General features: G+C 39.5%; 1 protein-coding gene across 2 annotated transcripts; it reads left to right on the top strand.

The window, feature by feature from the left end:
- The first annotated feature begins 99 nt into the window (after positions 1 to 99).
- On the top strand, positions 100 to 15,667 carry LOC144073950 (transforming acidic coiled-coil-containing protein 1-like). 2 transcript variants are annotated; one of them, XM_077599936.1, is made up of 13 exons: positions 100 to 394; positions 6,637 to 6,728; positions 8,142 to 8,502; positions 10,194 to 10,248; positions 10,342 to 10,420; positions 11,115 to 11,167; positions 12,171 to 12,305; positions 12,389 to 12,465; positions 12,532 to 12,575; positions 13,084 to 13,244; positions 14,291 to 14,397; positions 14,484 to 14,604; positions 14,683 to 15,667. In XM_077599936.1, exons 1-13 carry the CDS (start codon positions 339 to 341, stop codon positions 14,749 to 14,751), a joined length of 1,410 nt encoding a protein of 469 aa, XP_077456062.1. In that variant the 5' UTR covers positions 100 to 338; the 3' UTR covers positions 14,752 to 15,667. The 2 variants fall into 2 exon arrangements, with proteins under 2 accessions (XP_077456062.1, XP_077456061.1); XM_077599935.1 differs by lacking the exon at positions 100 to 394 and adding an exon at positions 4,334 to 4,781.
- Positions 15,668 to 15,792: the final 125 nt, after the last annotated feature.

Below are 15,792 nucleotides of genomic sequence, written 5' to 3'. Positions count from 1 at the left end.
GCTTGACTAACAATAAAGGAGTGTCTTTCTTTTTAGGACAATACCCCTCCTCTTATACACCCCGCCTCTATGCTTTTCTTCGGAGTGACTGTAATTTGCCCCAGAGAGTGAGAGAGAGGGAGAGAGGATGAGGATAATAAGTGAGGCAGTAAGGAGGCGGGTTTGCCACTAGTGTTTCATGTGTGATCTCTATAAGGGACAGTCACACAAGGAGTGGTTACATTAGATGAAATGACAACCAGAACGTCACAGAGCTCTGATTTAGTAGAGGAGAGGTGAAATAAGGACTTGGAATTTTGGAAATACACGCTGAAGCCAGTCGAATCTTGTTGGATGCCATGGGAGGAACCCTCAGCCAGCATGGGAAGGGCTCACCTCACAAGCAAAACAGCATGTAAGAACCATCTTGTTGTTTTGGTCAGATGCGTGAGAATCGCTGAGTCATGAGAGGATGCTGCGCTATATGGGGAGCGGCAATTGTTTTCATCTGATGACTCATTTTGAGCATATCACAAGGTGCCAGTGGAGGAACCAAAGTTGCGTTCAGGATGACTCTCACGCTTTCTGCAAAAACACACCTTGTGATTCCTTCTCGTTTCTCCGGGCATATTTAAGGAGGAGAATTCTGCTAATTTTAAAGCATGTTGTGAAGATTTTAAAAGAGCACTGATGCTACAGACTCCCCCTCCTACATGTTTCATTAATCCTTCATGACAAACAGTGAGTGAGTCATTTTATTTTGTCCCATCACAGCTCATCCCAGAAGGGCTTTTAGCTGTAAAAGCTGCTTTTCACTCTGCTGTGACATGCATTAATGCACATTATGTCGTATCATTTTATCCAGTTGGTGGATTCAGTCATGGAGAAGTAGAAGTGTATTTTTTTCCCTTTCTTTGTAAGAGAAAGTTGTCCCCTGCTGTTTGTGTGGGGGTTGGATTTAGATGTAGTAGCCCCATGGGTAAAAGAAAAAAGACAAGCTTCTAGGCTAATTTTAGTAAGTTTATTTGTGTAGTTCAGAATAAACACTGGCTTCATTTTTTTGCTCCTCAAAATACAAGAAACCATTCAGATCGGATACCATACAACACACGATTTGGAGTTTAATAGAGTGGAAACTGGGGATGTGGTAACCATTTCTGGCCATAGAAATGGACTTTCTCCTAAATGAAATGTGCATTATGAATTCAGGAGGACAAGTACAAGTGTTTAATAATGCATTTTGAGAGATTGATGAGGCAATTTAAAATGAATGTGAAACAGTGTAATAAATTACAAAATTATTATGTGCAAATTATGCTTTCCTAGCTCTCATATGCAGCATAATATCAAATAAAAGTGGATTCTTAGTAAATGAGCTCAATTTAGATGTCTAAAATATTTTACCATTTATAGGACAAGTGACTATTCTTGGTAATTTCCTTTATTTCTCTCCCAACTTAAACCTGGCGTCCACATACTTGGGCATCACATTTTATACATTTAGAGCATAATATTAACAAATGTGATGTCCTTATGTGAATGCCAGATCTGAATGATTAATACCTATGTACAAATATTTTTCTAATCTTATTTTTCCTGGAATATTATTTTACGTATTTTAATTAGTGAGTAAAATTCTGAATGAATTATATATTATCAAAATATAATGGAGAAAAACCTAAAGTACATACACTGGTTACGCCCCCTCACAAAAAGGGTGTGTCGTTGAACACAATAGATGTCCAACTTATATTATAAACTAACATCTTTCATTGCCATTCATAACACTAGATGTCCAATCTATTTCGACTGGGCCAGCCTCTCCCAGTCAAATATGGAGTGGACGTCCATCGCTGTCAATGGCAGCCAATGAGGTAAATGAGTGCTCTGTAAAGGGTTAAAGCGGATAGAAACGACATGAGGTGTGTTGCTTGAGGGTCTTGTTCACAGTTCACAATAGCTTTTGTCTGGCAACTTTGTGCTCTGCTGCCCCTCTTGTTATCATGAACAAAAGCACAGTTAGTTGTCTTTCTCTTTTGGGGTCAAAATGTCACACTTGGTCACATTACTTCCTCCAGAACAGCTCTAGTATACCTGAATTGAAACTAGATAAGAGTATGTTTTAACGAGGAATATTCCTGTGAGTTTTTATGAATGTAAAGTCAATTGTTGTTTTTCCAGTTTCCCTTCTCTATAATCGCTTCTGAAATCATTTAAAATGTATTCTTTCCATGTTTGGAAAAATAAAGTTAAAATGTATGACCACTAGATAGCAGCATACAGTAATACTTTAGGCTGTATGAATAAATATATAGATGAATTGTAAGGTAAAGAGTAGTTCACTTTAACAAATATACTGCTTGAACTAATACATTTCAACCATTCTTACTGGTAATCCCCAACATAATTAAATTATAAATCTCCAACATGGCTTTAAATTAAGGCTGCAATGACTCTGAGAACATCAATTATCCCAGTAGTTATGATGGCAAGAGCAACTAAATTCATCATGATATATAAAACAACAGAGATATTTATTTCATTGAGTATGACATTTACCAGTGACTAAGGCATCTGTCATTGCTGCTTTATTATTAGCTCGTAATAAGCACACATGGCGTTTTCAGTCACAGTCATCAAGGATTAAAAATGGATCTGCTTGGGAGATTACAATGCTTCACAAAGTACACCAAATATGTAAATACAGAATATGCGACGTTACTGCATGTAGGACGGCAAAGTACACGTGTTTTTTTTCCTCACTGTGAGCTATTTGTGGTTTCAAGGTATTACATAAGAGCTGTTTCCGCTCCCTACATTTATTAGTGTTTTTTTTTGTAATCTTGGATTGTCCATTCTGCTTCACTGCAGTTATGTAAAATGTTACTTTTAGGAGTTCAGAGGCACATTATACCAACAAAGCACTTTGACACCATCCTAAGTTCCAACTGACATTGAGGATCATTCGTCAGCTTTGTCCTCTTCAAGACAGACAGGTCTGTCTTCTCAGCTATCCTGACTAGAAAAAAATGAAAGTTACCCACGTCAGGAATTTTGACTCAGTATGTATGTCACATCACTTTTGTACATCATCAAAAAGTGAGCATGAACACCCACAGGGTGGCAATATTGATGAATACGTTGGCACTCAAGCACATTGGCATATATGCAAACCTCGCTCTCCAATCTTCTCTTTGAAATAGTTACGTTGTAGCTTTCTTGTTAGACTGGGGATTAGTTATCTTTCTATGAGCACATTGTAGCTGGCCTAGTTTCTGTGTGTGAAAGTGTGTGAAAAAGCTTCCGCTTACATAAGTAAAGCCTTGATCAGTCTGCGTGAGCGGGCAGAAGTGGTTTTGTCAATGTGATGCACTGGTATTGTTGAATGTGGGTTCCGTTTATTGACACGTTTGCCCTGGATTTAGACAATAGTCTCTTTGTGGCTGTGATAACACATCATGTTTGAAATAAAGGATTTTCTGCGCAGTGCAGGCTAGTATGCTCGGAATGAAACTCCTCACAAGGGTCGCGGAGGGTGCTTGAGTCTATCCCAGCCAGGCGGGGGACACCCTGAATTGGTGGTCAGGCAATTGCAGAGCACTATGTGACGGACAAACATCTTCTTTACTTATTTACATAAGTGCTTGATAAATAGCTAACTTTTTTTAAAATCCTGATTAAAAAATAGAATTAGTACAGATTTGCAACCCTGTTATTGTACCCATGCCAAATATATATTCATGGTACAAAATCTAACCAAGCATTAGCTAAGGTAAATTTTATAAATCCATAACCGTAAAGCTTATTTTTGAAGAATTTTGAAGGCAAAATGTCCTCCAATTCTGCAATGACCCACATTTTAGTAGACTTTGAAAATTGGAGGAATGTCATTATATAGTATATATTACTTATTTAGTTATATATTCTTGGCGACGCCATGACATCACTAGATCATCATTTCATCATTGCTTTCTGTTTATGATCTCACTTATGAACAGCGTGCTGGAAAAAGTCCAATATTTTCCTCTTTAAAAGCATGCAGCAAAAAGCATAATTGCTATTTTCCCCCAAATTCCTGTACACTACCTCATTAAATGTATCTATCTATGTCCCCTTCAATAAAAACAGAACCTTTTCATGGTAGCTTGTGAGTACAATTATCAATTAAAAAATGTTTCTGTTCCGATAATCACTTTTAATCCATCTGCTTCATCAATCTATGATTGACGTCGTTTCCATTTTATTTGGCTTGAGAAACCCGAGTCGTCGGCCGGTGGCCTCGTAAAACAGGAAGCTTTGCCTCTCGTCCTTCACAAGGAGGGGAGGAGGCACCACGAGGAAGGGAGATCTTGCAAACATGAGCGAGCCACGTCCGTCTGACCAGCTGATCGTTCCTCCCAGCGAGAGGAGGGGAGGCAGGGAGGGGAGGAGTGAACCCTGATGCTCCACTAATCTGAATGGGAGAGCGGAATCGGTCGGCACAAACAGCAGCTGCAGCCGGGCGAGACGTCTTCTTCCCCTGCTCAGGATGGAAAGACTGGGGAGGGAGTGACACCTTCAAAGGGAGAAAGCGTTTGGCAGTTGATTTTTTTTGGGAGGACTTCTTGCTTCAAAGCGGGAGAAAAGAACTGATCAAAGAAAAGAGGAAACGCAAAGACGGTTAGTTTGCAGTAGCAGCAGGTTGATTTAGTTGTCTCCCAACCTTGAGCGGCGATGTCCTGGTTGTCTCCGGTCCAGTGGGCCAAATGGACGTGGTCGGCTGTGACGGGGGGCTCTGGAGACGACGGGCACGACGACTACAAGTAAGGGGCTCGCGGTTAACTTTTCCGGGCTGTAGCTCCAGAACTGCACATGGCTCTTTTCCTCCTACTGTGCATTATTTCAATGAGTTTGTCACTATATATCTATATGTATACGTCATATCCATTTAAAATTGGAGGGATGACACCATGGATTAGATGTCTATCAGCGTCAATGGCAGCCAGTGAGTTAAAGATGTGATGACAGTAAACAGAGTGGGAGGCTGCTGGCCTAGAAGTGGGAAGAACGTCGCATTTGGGCAGCGTGGGAAGACATTTGCATGGTTTTGTTGTGTGCTGAAATGGTGCACTCACAGGGAAATTACATTGGAAGTAGCTGTTTGAGCTCACGCTGGCCTATTTTCTCCATTTTTAATTTCCTAGGATCTGGCGTCCACGTGTGTTCGTTGTCACAGGACTACAAGGGCCTGGCGTCCACTTATGATGAGGCCATCATTTTTCTCAGAAACTACATTTGTTAAAAAGATTATTCTTTGTTTTTACACCCGTCAGGTCCCAATTAGCCTAAATATCAAAGAGAAAATAAAAATGCATGCTTGCAAGAGTCTGGGTTTTAGGAGGTTAAGTTAAAAACAAGATGAGAGGCGCCTGTCTTTCAGTCTGGTTGGGGGAGGGTTGTGAGAAGCCACAGTTTCCAATGCTTTAGGTTTTTTTTCCACCCATCCACTTGTAGTTTCTTAGTAACCATACAAGATTGCAACCATTGGGCCCCATCCCTGGGTTGGGCTTCAAAGCGTGTCTGTTGGATGTGAGGTTAGAAGTGTGTATGTGTGGGGTGTTGTGTATATCAGGAATAGCTGTGGATGGTGCGAGCTGGTGTCAAAAGGAGTGTGGTCGTCTTTTCCGAATGTTTTTCATTAGAGTGTGGTTGTTTTGATGTGCTTTTATGCGTGGGCAAACGAGTGTTTTCCCACCACATCAAGTCTGAATGTTTAAATTAGTTTCAGACCAAAAAGTGCAAGTGCTTTGTGCGGATGTGAATGTGCTGCTGGGACAGCGTCTCCCCATTGAGGGTGGAAAGGATGCAGGTGGACCCTGTGCTTTTTGAAAATCTCCCTTCCTTTGAATTCCCTTGAAACACCCCCATTGTTTCTTGACATTTCAAGAAAGCCACACCAAGGCATTCTGTTCAAGTGTAATTTGTTTTACTGCTATTGACTTGTTTGATTTTAGTGGGGTTTTTTTGCGTTACAAAAATGCAGCAATAGGGGAGATGCAAGGATCAGAAAATTGGGTTCTAGAATTCTGGATTCTTTCCAACTTATAAGCATAGTGTTGACATTTTTTTCTTTTTTTGTCCTGGTCAGCTGCTTAGACACTGAGACCAGTAAAGCCTGCAACAGTTTTAATGTGCCACATGGGAGTTTGGTGTGTTGTTTATTCAGAGAGTGCAGATGAACATAAAGGATTTATGGGTATCCAAGCTGGTGTTTAAGGGACAGCCGCAGTGGGTGCAGGTTTTCGTTCCAACCCTTGAACAGGATACATTTTAACCAACCTGATGTCTTGAATATTTAATCAGTTGATTGCAATCAGGTGCTGCTGGTTTCAGAAGATAGCCTCATTGGTTAAACTGTCTGTATTGGATCAGTTGAAACAAAAACCTTCACCCACTGTGGCCCGTTGTGGTTTGGATACCCCTAACCGTTAGGGGGACAGAAATAACAAAATAAAATAGGTAACAGTACATCAAAAATATGCCTTAATATACATGCTAACTAATATAGGTAGTGTTACTATCTCGATATGATTACTGTGGCTTAAAATTGGATACAGTCTTCATTTCACATAATGAGCATCTTCGGGTATGGAAATTAATGACTTCCTCTCTTTATAGTTCAGATTCCGAAGGAACATACGAAACCCCAGAGGCAGAGTCTACAGGTGTTGTGAATTTGCTCAACCAGCTAGACAACTCGACACACACAGGTAATATACTCCGTTGCTTCTAAATGACACCAATGCAGGTGGTCTTTTTACTGTCCAAACATTGTTATCAAGCCTCATGTAATGTTTTGAGATCATTAAAGGGAAATATGCCAGCTACAATTATCGACCTTAATGTGAATGATGCCCTGTCAAAGCATTCAAGCATGCAAATTGCAAATTTCTTCAACCTCTGCTAATGGAGAAACACAAAAAATGACATATCATATCAGCACGTCCATTTTGTGATAACTGTGATGTCACCCATACCCACACACATAAATACTTGGACTCGAACACAGAAGTACAGATTCCAGAAAAGTGTAAAATTACTTCTTCTTTTTTTAAATATGTCACTTAAAATCAGTTCTTTACTAGCAAACGTCCAATCCATTTGTCTCGGCATGGCGGGCTGCTAATGAGTTAAATGATTAAATAACATAAATCATATTTCCACATCTATGCACCTTTATAAGTATTGTCTGTCCCTTTTAACTATCATGTACTATCCATTTATTAAAATGCATATTCAATGGAGGTTTCCCTCTTAGTTTGCTAAATTCAAAATACGTCACTTTGCTCAATAAAATTGTCATTATGAAATACTGCTTGACTATATTTAAACTGATGCCCAGAAGGGTACATGTGGTTGTTGGTACCGACTATTGATATTTAAACTTTATGTTGGAGCACTACTCCTGTTTCTGGTTGGCTTTTTTAATTAGGTAGGAAAGGGCAATAAAGCGGAATGTTGACGTTGTTGGTAGGCCGGAGGGTGCTGTGGATTGTGTCTGGGTGGGGCTCCTCCACAGCTGTTCTCTCTCAAAAGGGTGTGGGTGCCCCAAAGCGCTCTGGTTTTGGGCAGCATATAAACTTGCACATTAACCTTCAACACTTGAGTTATTCACCATGGATGTGATGGGTTATTTTTGTTTAATTGTTATAACACTTTCTGTTAGTGTTTTCTCAGTAACCTGAGTTCTGTGTACCGTGCATGTGACGTATGACTCAACAGAGTTTGGTTTGCCGCTGCGGTCGTTAGATTGCTGTTAACAGGATGTGAAGGCAATGCCAGAGGAAGCCTGCAGCCATTTTAAGTTTTCTACCAGGAGAAGGGGAGAGAACTACCCGAGGGTTAAATGCCTGGATGACAAATAAAATCATCATAGCATGCATGAGGATGTTTATGTATTTCAACTCAATGACCAGATCATAAGGAAGATACATGCACAACAGATCTAGTTCTAGGGACTTGGCAAAAATAATAATGCATAATTTTGATTGGCGGTAACATGATCCCTAAATAACAGATTTCACCATGATGCAATCCAGTGAAACAATACAGCATTGCTAATGAAGAGAACAGGAAGGATACATGTTTCATAATAGTTTTGTCTTTCTTTTCTGCTATTTTAGACCACCAATTTGTCCACAAGAATTGCAGTCAAGATGTGGTTGATGCCCTCGACAACGTGACTGGCTCATCACCCAACAACAACAGCTTTGGGCTTAGCCAGAACCTCAATTTGACGTTAACACCCAAACCTTCGTCCCAGTCACAAGCGCAACGACCTCCGTCCCTGTCTATCCACTCCCCACTGAACACACCGGATCCTTCAGAGGTGGACGATGAGCCCCCTGTGATCGCTGACCTGAGCTCAGACTCGAAGCCGATACCCACGCATGAACACGACTTGCTCAATGGCAACGTCAACTCTGACGGTGGAAAACCAGCCTGCTACCAAGAGGGAAGTGCGCTCAGCTACAGCATTGTCACGTGAGTAAAGTCAGAGAAATGCTCGCGTGGTAGCCACTTCCAGTTACTGTAGACTCCTCCAGCTTGGACGGTGACTCCCATTTTCAAGCTGAACAAACACAGCTTTGTGTCTAATTGCTGAAGGGAACAAGAGTGAATGCACATGATTGTGCACAGTGAACCTGAGCACATCAAAGTGTGTGTTTGCTTTTTGTGCTTCTCTCAGTGCCTGGTAGGTCAGATCAGATCATTAGGTACACTTGCATGGTCAAAACAAGAAAATATATAATAAGCATGCATTCAATTTCTCATGGTTTATATTGTTTGGGAGCTGGATTTTATCCCATGTTGTCAGTCAATCGCAAGGCATACAATACACATTAAATTCAAGGAAGAGACAACCATTCTTACTTAGTCTCATTACCCATGCAAACAAGAATGATGATGATGATGATGATGATGAATGATGAATGAATCTCTGCTCCAGCAATGTCAAATTCACAATGGGACAGAGTTCTAAATTGGTAGGAAGGCGTGGGCAAAATATTTCGGGATAAGAAATGTATTATTTACTATTACTACATTTGAACCTAGCCATTTCAAGTGTTTTTTTTTAAGTAGACATTCATATGTACGATGAATAACAAACAAATGAGAATATTGTATAGAAAATCTCATCTCATTTTTGGAACCGCTTTATCCTCATTAGGGTCGCGGCGTATAGAAAATATGAACCCTAATTTCGGTCCCTGCAGATACGTATTGTTTCAAGGAATTGCGTACGCTTAATTTGCTACAGTATATGTTTACTTTCATATATATTGGATTTGAGTGATTAACTATCATTGGCAGACAATGGTTTAAAAAAAGCAGTATTGCTTTTTTTTTTAAGTGTAACCACAGCAACAACAAAATATCAAATTAATAACTATCCTCATAGTGGGTAATACCATGCAAAAAAATATACATTTTTAAATAGGTCTACTTAACAATGTTGTGGTACATTGAAAAAGACCTCCATCCAAACGCCCCCTCTTGTGGTAGGATTGTATTTTGCTGTTCCAAAACAAAATACGTACCTGTAATAACTAGAATAGTATAGTAGTGTCAAAATTCCTCTTTCTTATATATGCTTGGAAAAACAAGACTACATTGTCGTAATAATATTGTTTGAACGATTCATTATTTGACATCTACACAACAAAATCACACCACATGAGGGAGCCACGGTACAATTTAAAATTGTGTCAAATCCAACATTTTTTTTAAAACAGGAGTTTTAAAAAGGCCCTAATGTTCAATGTGTTCAGAAAGGGTCAGGGTAAAATGTAATTGTATAATATTGCACTTATGATTGAATTTATTAATGAAGTATTTTGAAAAATATCATTGGAAATTGGATTTATTCTGTCCTCAAGTTTGACAATGAGGTCCTTTCTCAAAAGAGATTTGGCAACATTTTAATTGAACATTTTCAATTTTTTTTAATTTGCGAAACTTAACGTGTTTGTTTATAATGAGTGGTTGCGATTGCATGTAAAATTTAGGTATATTCTTTAATGCTGATTCTCAATTTTCTACACAAGTGACCATTTTTAGTGAAGTCCATCAACCGGCTTGTAATATTTCAAAGTGGATTATTTTTTATTTTATTTATTTTATTTTATTTTTTTACCCACATTCACTTATCTTCTTTCAATTTTCATGTTCAGCAACTTGTGTGATGTAAAGCCGATACAGTCGAAGCAAAAGGACATCAGTGATCAGGTAAAAATGTGTTTTTCTTGTCAGACAGACACATCAGTAGGGTTGCAATCGCTTTCAATTACTGATCATTATTTTTATTTATTTTTAATCAAGGATGATCATGACGGCCATGCTACCGATGAGGAGAAGTTGGCCAGCAGCACATGCGTCAAATCAAACAAGGACCAAAGCAGTGAGTTCCAGAATCGGTTCACTTACTTTCACTTGTATATTCTTCCAGTTTCAGCATTCACGGCCAGTCCTCCCTTATTAAATGAATTGGAGGTCTAACGCTGTCAATGGCTTGCAATGATTTTTCTTTTTAAAAATGGACTCTGGATTGTTAATGTGACATTGTATTGTTAATGTGACATTGTATTTCTGTTTTAATTCATTTAGCCTTTCATTGAATGCCCTATTTAAATAGCTCTTTTATTACCGCCATAGAAGGACAATATTGTGCGAGGATCTGATAGCTGTTAAAGTTTGGTCAACATGGCTCACCCCGCCCTACCTCTCTGGCACAAATGATCAGTCGATCAATCCAGGACAGTGAGAAGGTCATTAGTCCTCACTGTTTGCATACATTCAACATAAATGATTAACTGGGGCTGCAGCAACACACTGTAGTCACGTGTCACGTGTGCTTTGACTGTACACTACCATCAGTGCTTATCTGCTTGAGAAGACAAACAAGATGTACCTTGTAAGCATAGTTTCTCAGACGACAAACACGAAAAAGAACCTTTTGTTTGAATATACTTTCGAACACTGCTCTGGGAAATTCTATCTTCACTGCCATATTGTTTAGGGATAATGTTCCATCACAGATCCACAATATTGCAATGCTCTACCTCTTAAAACTCATATGAATTCATCTCTTTTAGTCCAAGTCTGTCACGTGTCTTCCACGCCAGAAGAGCCATACAGCTGCACCCTGGTGAGAATTGCACCTATTTGATTGAATTTGCTTCAGAATTGGGTAGTATAGCACTAAAGACAAACTTGTGCTCATGTTGCTATACAAGGACTACTTTTGCCTGAAATCATGTAGTGATCTACACCAGAAATTGGGAATTGAACAATAAATGGCCGCATAAAAACAAGCTTACAGCTGGGACTCCCTTAGGAACCTTTACTCACCCTTATTGCTCCACTGCTGGTAATGCTGCAGCACAGTGACGCTGCATGTCTCATGGTGCATATAGAGTTCCTCTTCTCAAGTGACAGATGGATTATGATTATCATCCCAGAGATTAGAATAGAGACATAATCCAGAGAAGGGCAGATCATGTATGGGGGTGGAGGGGGTATGGGTACAAGGGCCTATAGGTGATCAAGGTTGGAGAGGAAGCAGAAAAGTTGAGCGATAAGTTTTGTTTAAAGTAAAAAGTTGTGTCTTTAATAAATAACAAGCCAATATCCTATTTAAAAAAACACAATGTGAGAAATGGTCTCTATTAAGTAGGCAAATGGGAATTTGTTTTTTAGACCTCTGATAATGGCTTACTAGTGTAGCCATTTTGTGACATCACTTATACCCACACTCCTAAACACTGAGATTCAAGCACAGATGCATCTAGTAGGTATTTTAATAACATTACGTGAAAGGGTTGGCTTTATTGGATTCTTCCATTTGATTAGCTAAAATACACCCGACATTGAGAAAATGTCTACCCCTTTGCCTGAAAAATTTGTTTTTCTCTCTCCAATATTACACATCAGAAAAGTGAATTTGTATTGTTTTTTTAGACACCTTATTAGTAAGATTATTTCCACTGAGAATGCACATGGTAAAAGTGTTAATGGTCATTTATCTGAAAGTGTGAAAGCCATCTTGTCTCTAACCATTTATATTCAAAAGGTGGTTCGATGCTATATTTAGATCCTGTGTACGTGAATGTTCTGAATTAGGCAACTGTTTGGTTTTCCTCTTCTCTCAGCACAATGAAGACCCAAGCCAGTGGAAGAACAAATCAGGAGGAAGTGGCATCCAGAAAACGGGAAGCGAGGTTCTGGACTCCATCTGCATTAGTGAGGAGGAGAAAAACGCTGTTTTAACCCTCATCAGAGAGGAGGTACGGCATGTCGTCGTATTTTAATTGGGCGCCTTCTTTTATTTTGATATCTAAATGTCCTGATCGTAGCAAATGCCTTTTAGATCATTACAAAAGAGGCAGAAGTGAACGACTGGAAGAGGAAGTATGACGAAAGCAGACAGGAAGTCAATGAGATGAGGTGAGGACAAACCGTCAAACAAACAGACAAAATATCAGACACAATTAATGTTTGGTGCTTTTACAGAAAGATTGTTGCAGAGTACGAGAAGACAATCGCCCAGATGATAGGTGAGTAAGAACATCCACATGGACTAGAGGACATGTGTCAAAGTGGCGGCCCGGGGGCCAAATCTGGCCCGCCGCATCATTTTGTGTGGCCCGGGAAAGTAAATCATGAATGCCGACTTTCTGTTTTAGGATCAAATTAAAATGAAGAGTATAGATGTATATTAAATTTCCTGATTTTCCCCCTTTTAAATCAATAATTGTAATTTTTTATTCAATTTTTTCTGTGTTTTTAGTTCAAAAATCATTTTGTAAAATCTAAAAATATACAAAAAAAGCTAAAATAAACATTGTTTTAGATCTATAAAAAATGAATATTCAGGGCTTTTAATCCAGTTCTTTTAATCCATTTATAATAAAAAATCTAAATATTATATCTAAAATGGTCCAGCCCACATGAAATCAAGTTGACGTTAAAGCGGCCCGCGAAGCAACCCGAGTCTGACACCCCTGTACTAGAGAGTCATGCTTATCAACTAGTTTTCCTTTTTTTGCATGCTTCTCTCATCAGAGGATGAGCAGAGAAACAGCATGACTTCCCAGAAGGCTTTGCATGCGGTGACCATGGAGAAGGAGGCCGCTCTGACGGACCTCAACTCGGTGGAACGTTCGCTGTCTGACGTTTTCCGGCGCTACGAGAATATGAAAAGTACCCTCGAAGGCTTCAAGAAAGTACGTGCAGACATTTGTCCTCATTTCACACACAGATGGATGAACAGTCACACTCGTGTGAGAACTATGAAGGGTCAAAAAGAGTATGAAACATTTAAATAAGTGCGCCAGACACAGGCTGGCAACTCACACTGCACCACTGCTTGGCAAGTAGACCGTGCAGTTTTTCCTCGTGTGTCATGCCACAAATTTGAGTGCCAAGAATTTGGTTTCTCAACAAGTTGCAATGAATCATTTGTTCCGTATAGAAAAATTTAAAACTGAAAAAAAATCTAAATCCCAGTCCACTCAGGTTTCCCATTGGGGGATTGGCGGTTGTTCCTCCACACAGCAGCTGGAGAAACAGTTAGAGGAAAATAAATGAGTCTTTCCAAAATTGGAGTACATTTCCTTTTCTGCAGCACATTCATCCATAATAGGTCATAAACTATTAAATGCTTGATTACAGTTTACAGCGCAATGGTAAAATTTTAGGAAGTCGATCATGCAGTAAAGATAAATCGCACGCAGGTTGCAATATCTTTCCGAATAAGTCATGGTCAAATTTTCTGGAATATATACATTATAAAACTACTTTGAGAGTTAATCTGAAGAAAAATCCAGAAATCACATTGCATGTTTTTGTTTTTTGTTTTTTCAATTTGGTGTCCGGTGTCTTTATGCAGCTAACGACCTCAAACAGGTGGATCTGATTTCGGATAATACATGGTGTAAACGTGGACTAAGAGGGTCAAATTTCTAGCTGAGAGACAGGTGGTCAAATAATGTATTTGCAGCTGTATTACACCAATAAATCATTTTAAAAAATCAAACATTATGATTGGGACCTAAAAATGTCATCCAACTCTGAAATGACCCGAATTATATACAATTTTCATCAATCCCCCCTCTTTTGATTTAGATCGGGCTTCGTAACAAGACCATTTACTCAAAAAAATGTGTGTTTTGGTATTTTGCATGTGGATTACTTCAAATCTGAAAAGTGGAACGTAAATGTCTTCCAATTCTGGAATGGTATAGAATTTTCATATGAACTCCTTCCACAGAATGAGGAGGTCCTGAAGAAATGTGCTCAGGAATATCTGGCTAGAGTCAAGCAGGAGGAACAGAGATACCAGACACTCAAAGTCCATGCAGAGGAGAAGTTGGACAAGTAAGACTCTCCTGAAACCATAGTATGTCCCCTGTCCAACTTAGAAATCCTCCTGCAGAAAAAAAAAGACTGCTTTCCCCCCGCAGGGCCAACGAGGAGATCGCTCAAGTGCGTACAAAGGCCGGCTCCGAGAGCCTGGCGTTGAACGCCGGCCTGAGAAAGGAGCAAATGAAGAACGAGTCCCTGGAACAAGCTTTGCAGCAGAAGGCGAGCAACCACCGAGCGGGCCTGACTGTCAGGTTTATTCAATCAAGCGATTTTCACTCTGTCTCTTTTGTGCTACAGAATCAAGAGATTGAAGAGCTCACAAAGATCTGCGACGAGCTCATTGCCAAAATGGGAAAAGTAGACTGAGACAGACCGACTCGGCTGCAGTTCCAGCGCGACTTCTGGTGTCTCCCATTGCTTCCCGTCTCCGACGTCATGCTAAAAGAGACTCGCCCCTTGTAGTCATGTTTTGATTGCATTTCGTGGACCCCGATGTGCTTGTGGCTTCAAAGAAATTCCTTGCTGCTAAACGGCGTAATTTTCATGCAACTCCAAGTGACATTCACATTTAAGGCGAACTGACGTCGCTTTTGAGTCATGCCCGCATAGACTTCCAGTGCTGTTTTGTGTTAAAGCAACATCCGGAATAATTTATTCCCCCATAATGTAACAAGGGTTCAGCGTGCTAGTAGATGGCTGCCTAAGCTCCACAACCGTGGGAAAACTGTCAAAAATACTACAACTTGCACATCTAGCATCAAAGACACATATTCAGTATCAAAGACACATTCTTTTATCAGAAAAATAAAAACAGACAATCAATAATCACTTCTATGATCGGAATAAGACATTTACATTCCCTATCAGACACTACAACATCAATTTCACTGTCGCCAATCAATCCTCATTTGGATCAGCCCCAAATTTCCACCATCAGAGATATCTACCCACATTTGGGTTCCCTCATAGAAATGAAGGCAAAAATCTACAAAACTAGAACAGTTCCTTTGGAGCTGAAAGAACAAATATTAACACTGTGGCCACTAACAACACTGCAGGAAAAAAACAATCATGGGTGCCATCAGTTTTTTTAATTTTTACTGTGTGACAGTCCCATTTTAATCGGCTTACTGTTGTTTGTTCTGTAAACCTTCACCTTAAGATGGCACTCACCATGATTTGTTTTAAATCATAATGTTGATTTCTTCACTCCTTTTTTGTTTTAATGTAAACAAAAAGCATGGAAATATATTTGTTGAAATAAAACGGCTATGAGACTTAAGGCAGTCCTGAAAGTTTATTCATGGGAGGGAAAAACTGAGGAAAAAAAAGAAACATGTGACTTCCAATTTTGGCAGAATTGATAATAAATATAGCATTAGTTCTACAATTGCCCTAATACAGTAG

Source organism: Stigmatopora argus, chromosome 5, assembly GCF_051989625.1.
Source record: "Stigmatopora argus isolate UIUO_Sarg chromosome 5, RoL_Sarg_1.0, whole genome shotgun sequence".
NCBI classification, from domain to species: Eukaryota; Metazoa; Chordata; class Actinopteri; order Syngnathiformes; family Syngnathidae; genus Stigmatopora; species Stigmatopora argus.
The sequence above is the reverse complement of the archived record's forward strand: the minus strand, read 5'-3'. Positions and strand labels throughout refer to the sequence as shown.

What these genes read in the sequence shown, in the direction of transcription:
- LOC144073950 (XM_077599935.1), top strand. Translation starts at nt 4,693, where the DNA reads ATGTCCTGGTTGTCTCCGGTCCAGTGGGCCAAATGGACGTGGTCGGCT. An exon ending in AGCCATACAGCTGCACCCTG is followed by an intron (nt 11,168 to 12,170) that starts GTGAGAATTGCA and finishes CTCTTCTCTCAG; the next exon opens with CACAATGAAGACCCAAGCCA. An exon ending in CCCTCGAAGGCTTCAAGAAA is followed by an intron (nt 13,245 to 14,290) that starts GTACGTGCAGAC and finishes CTCCTTCCACAG; the next exon opens with AATGAGGAGGTCCTGAAGAA.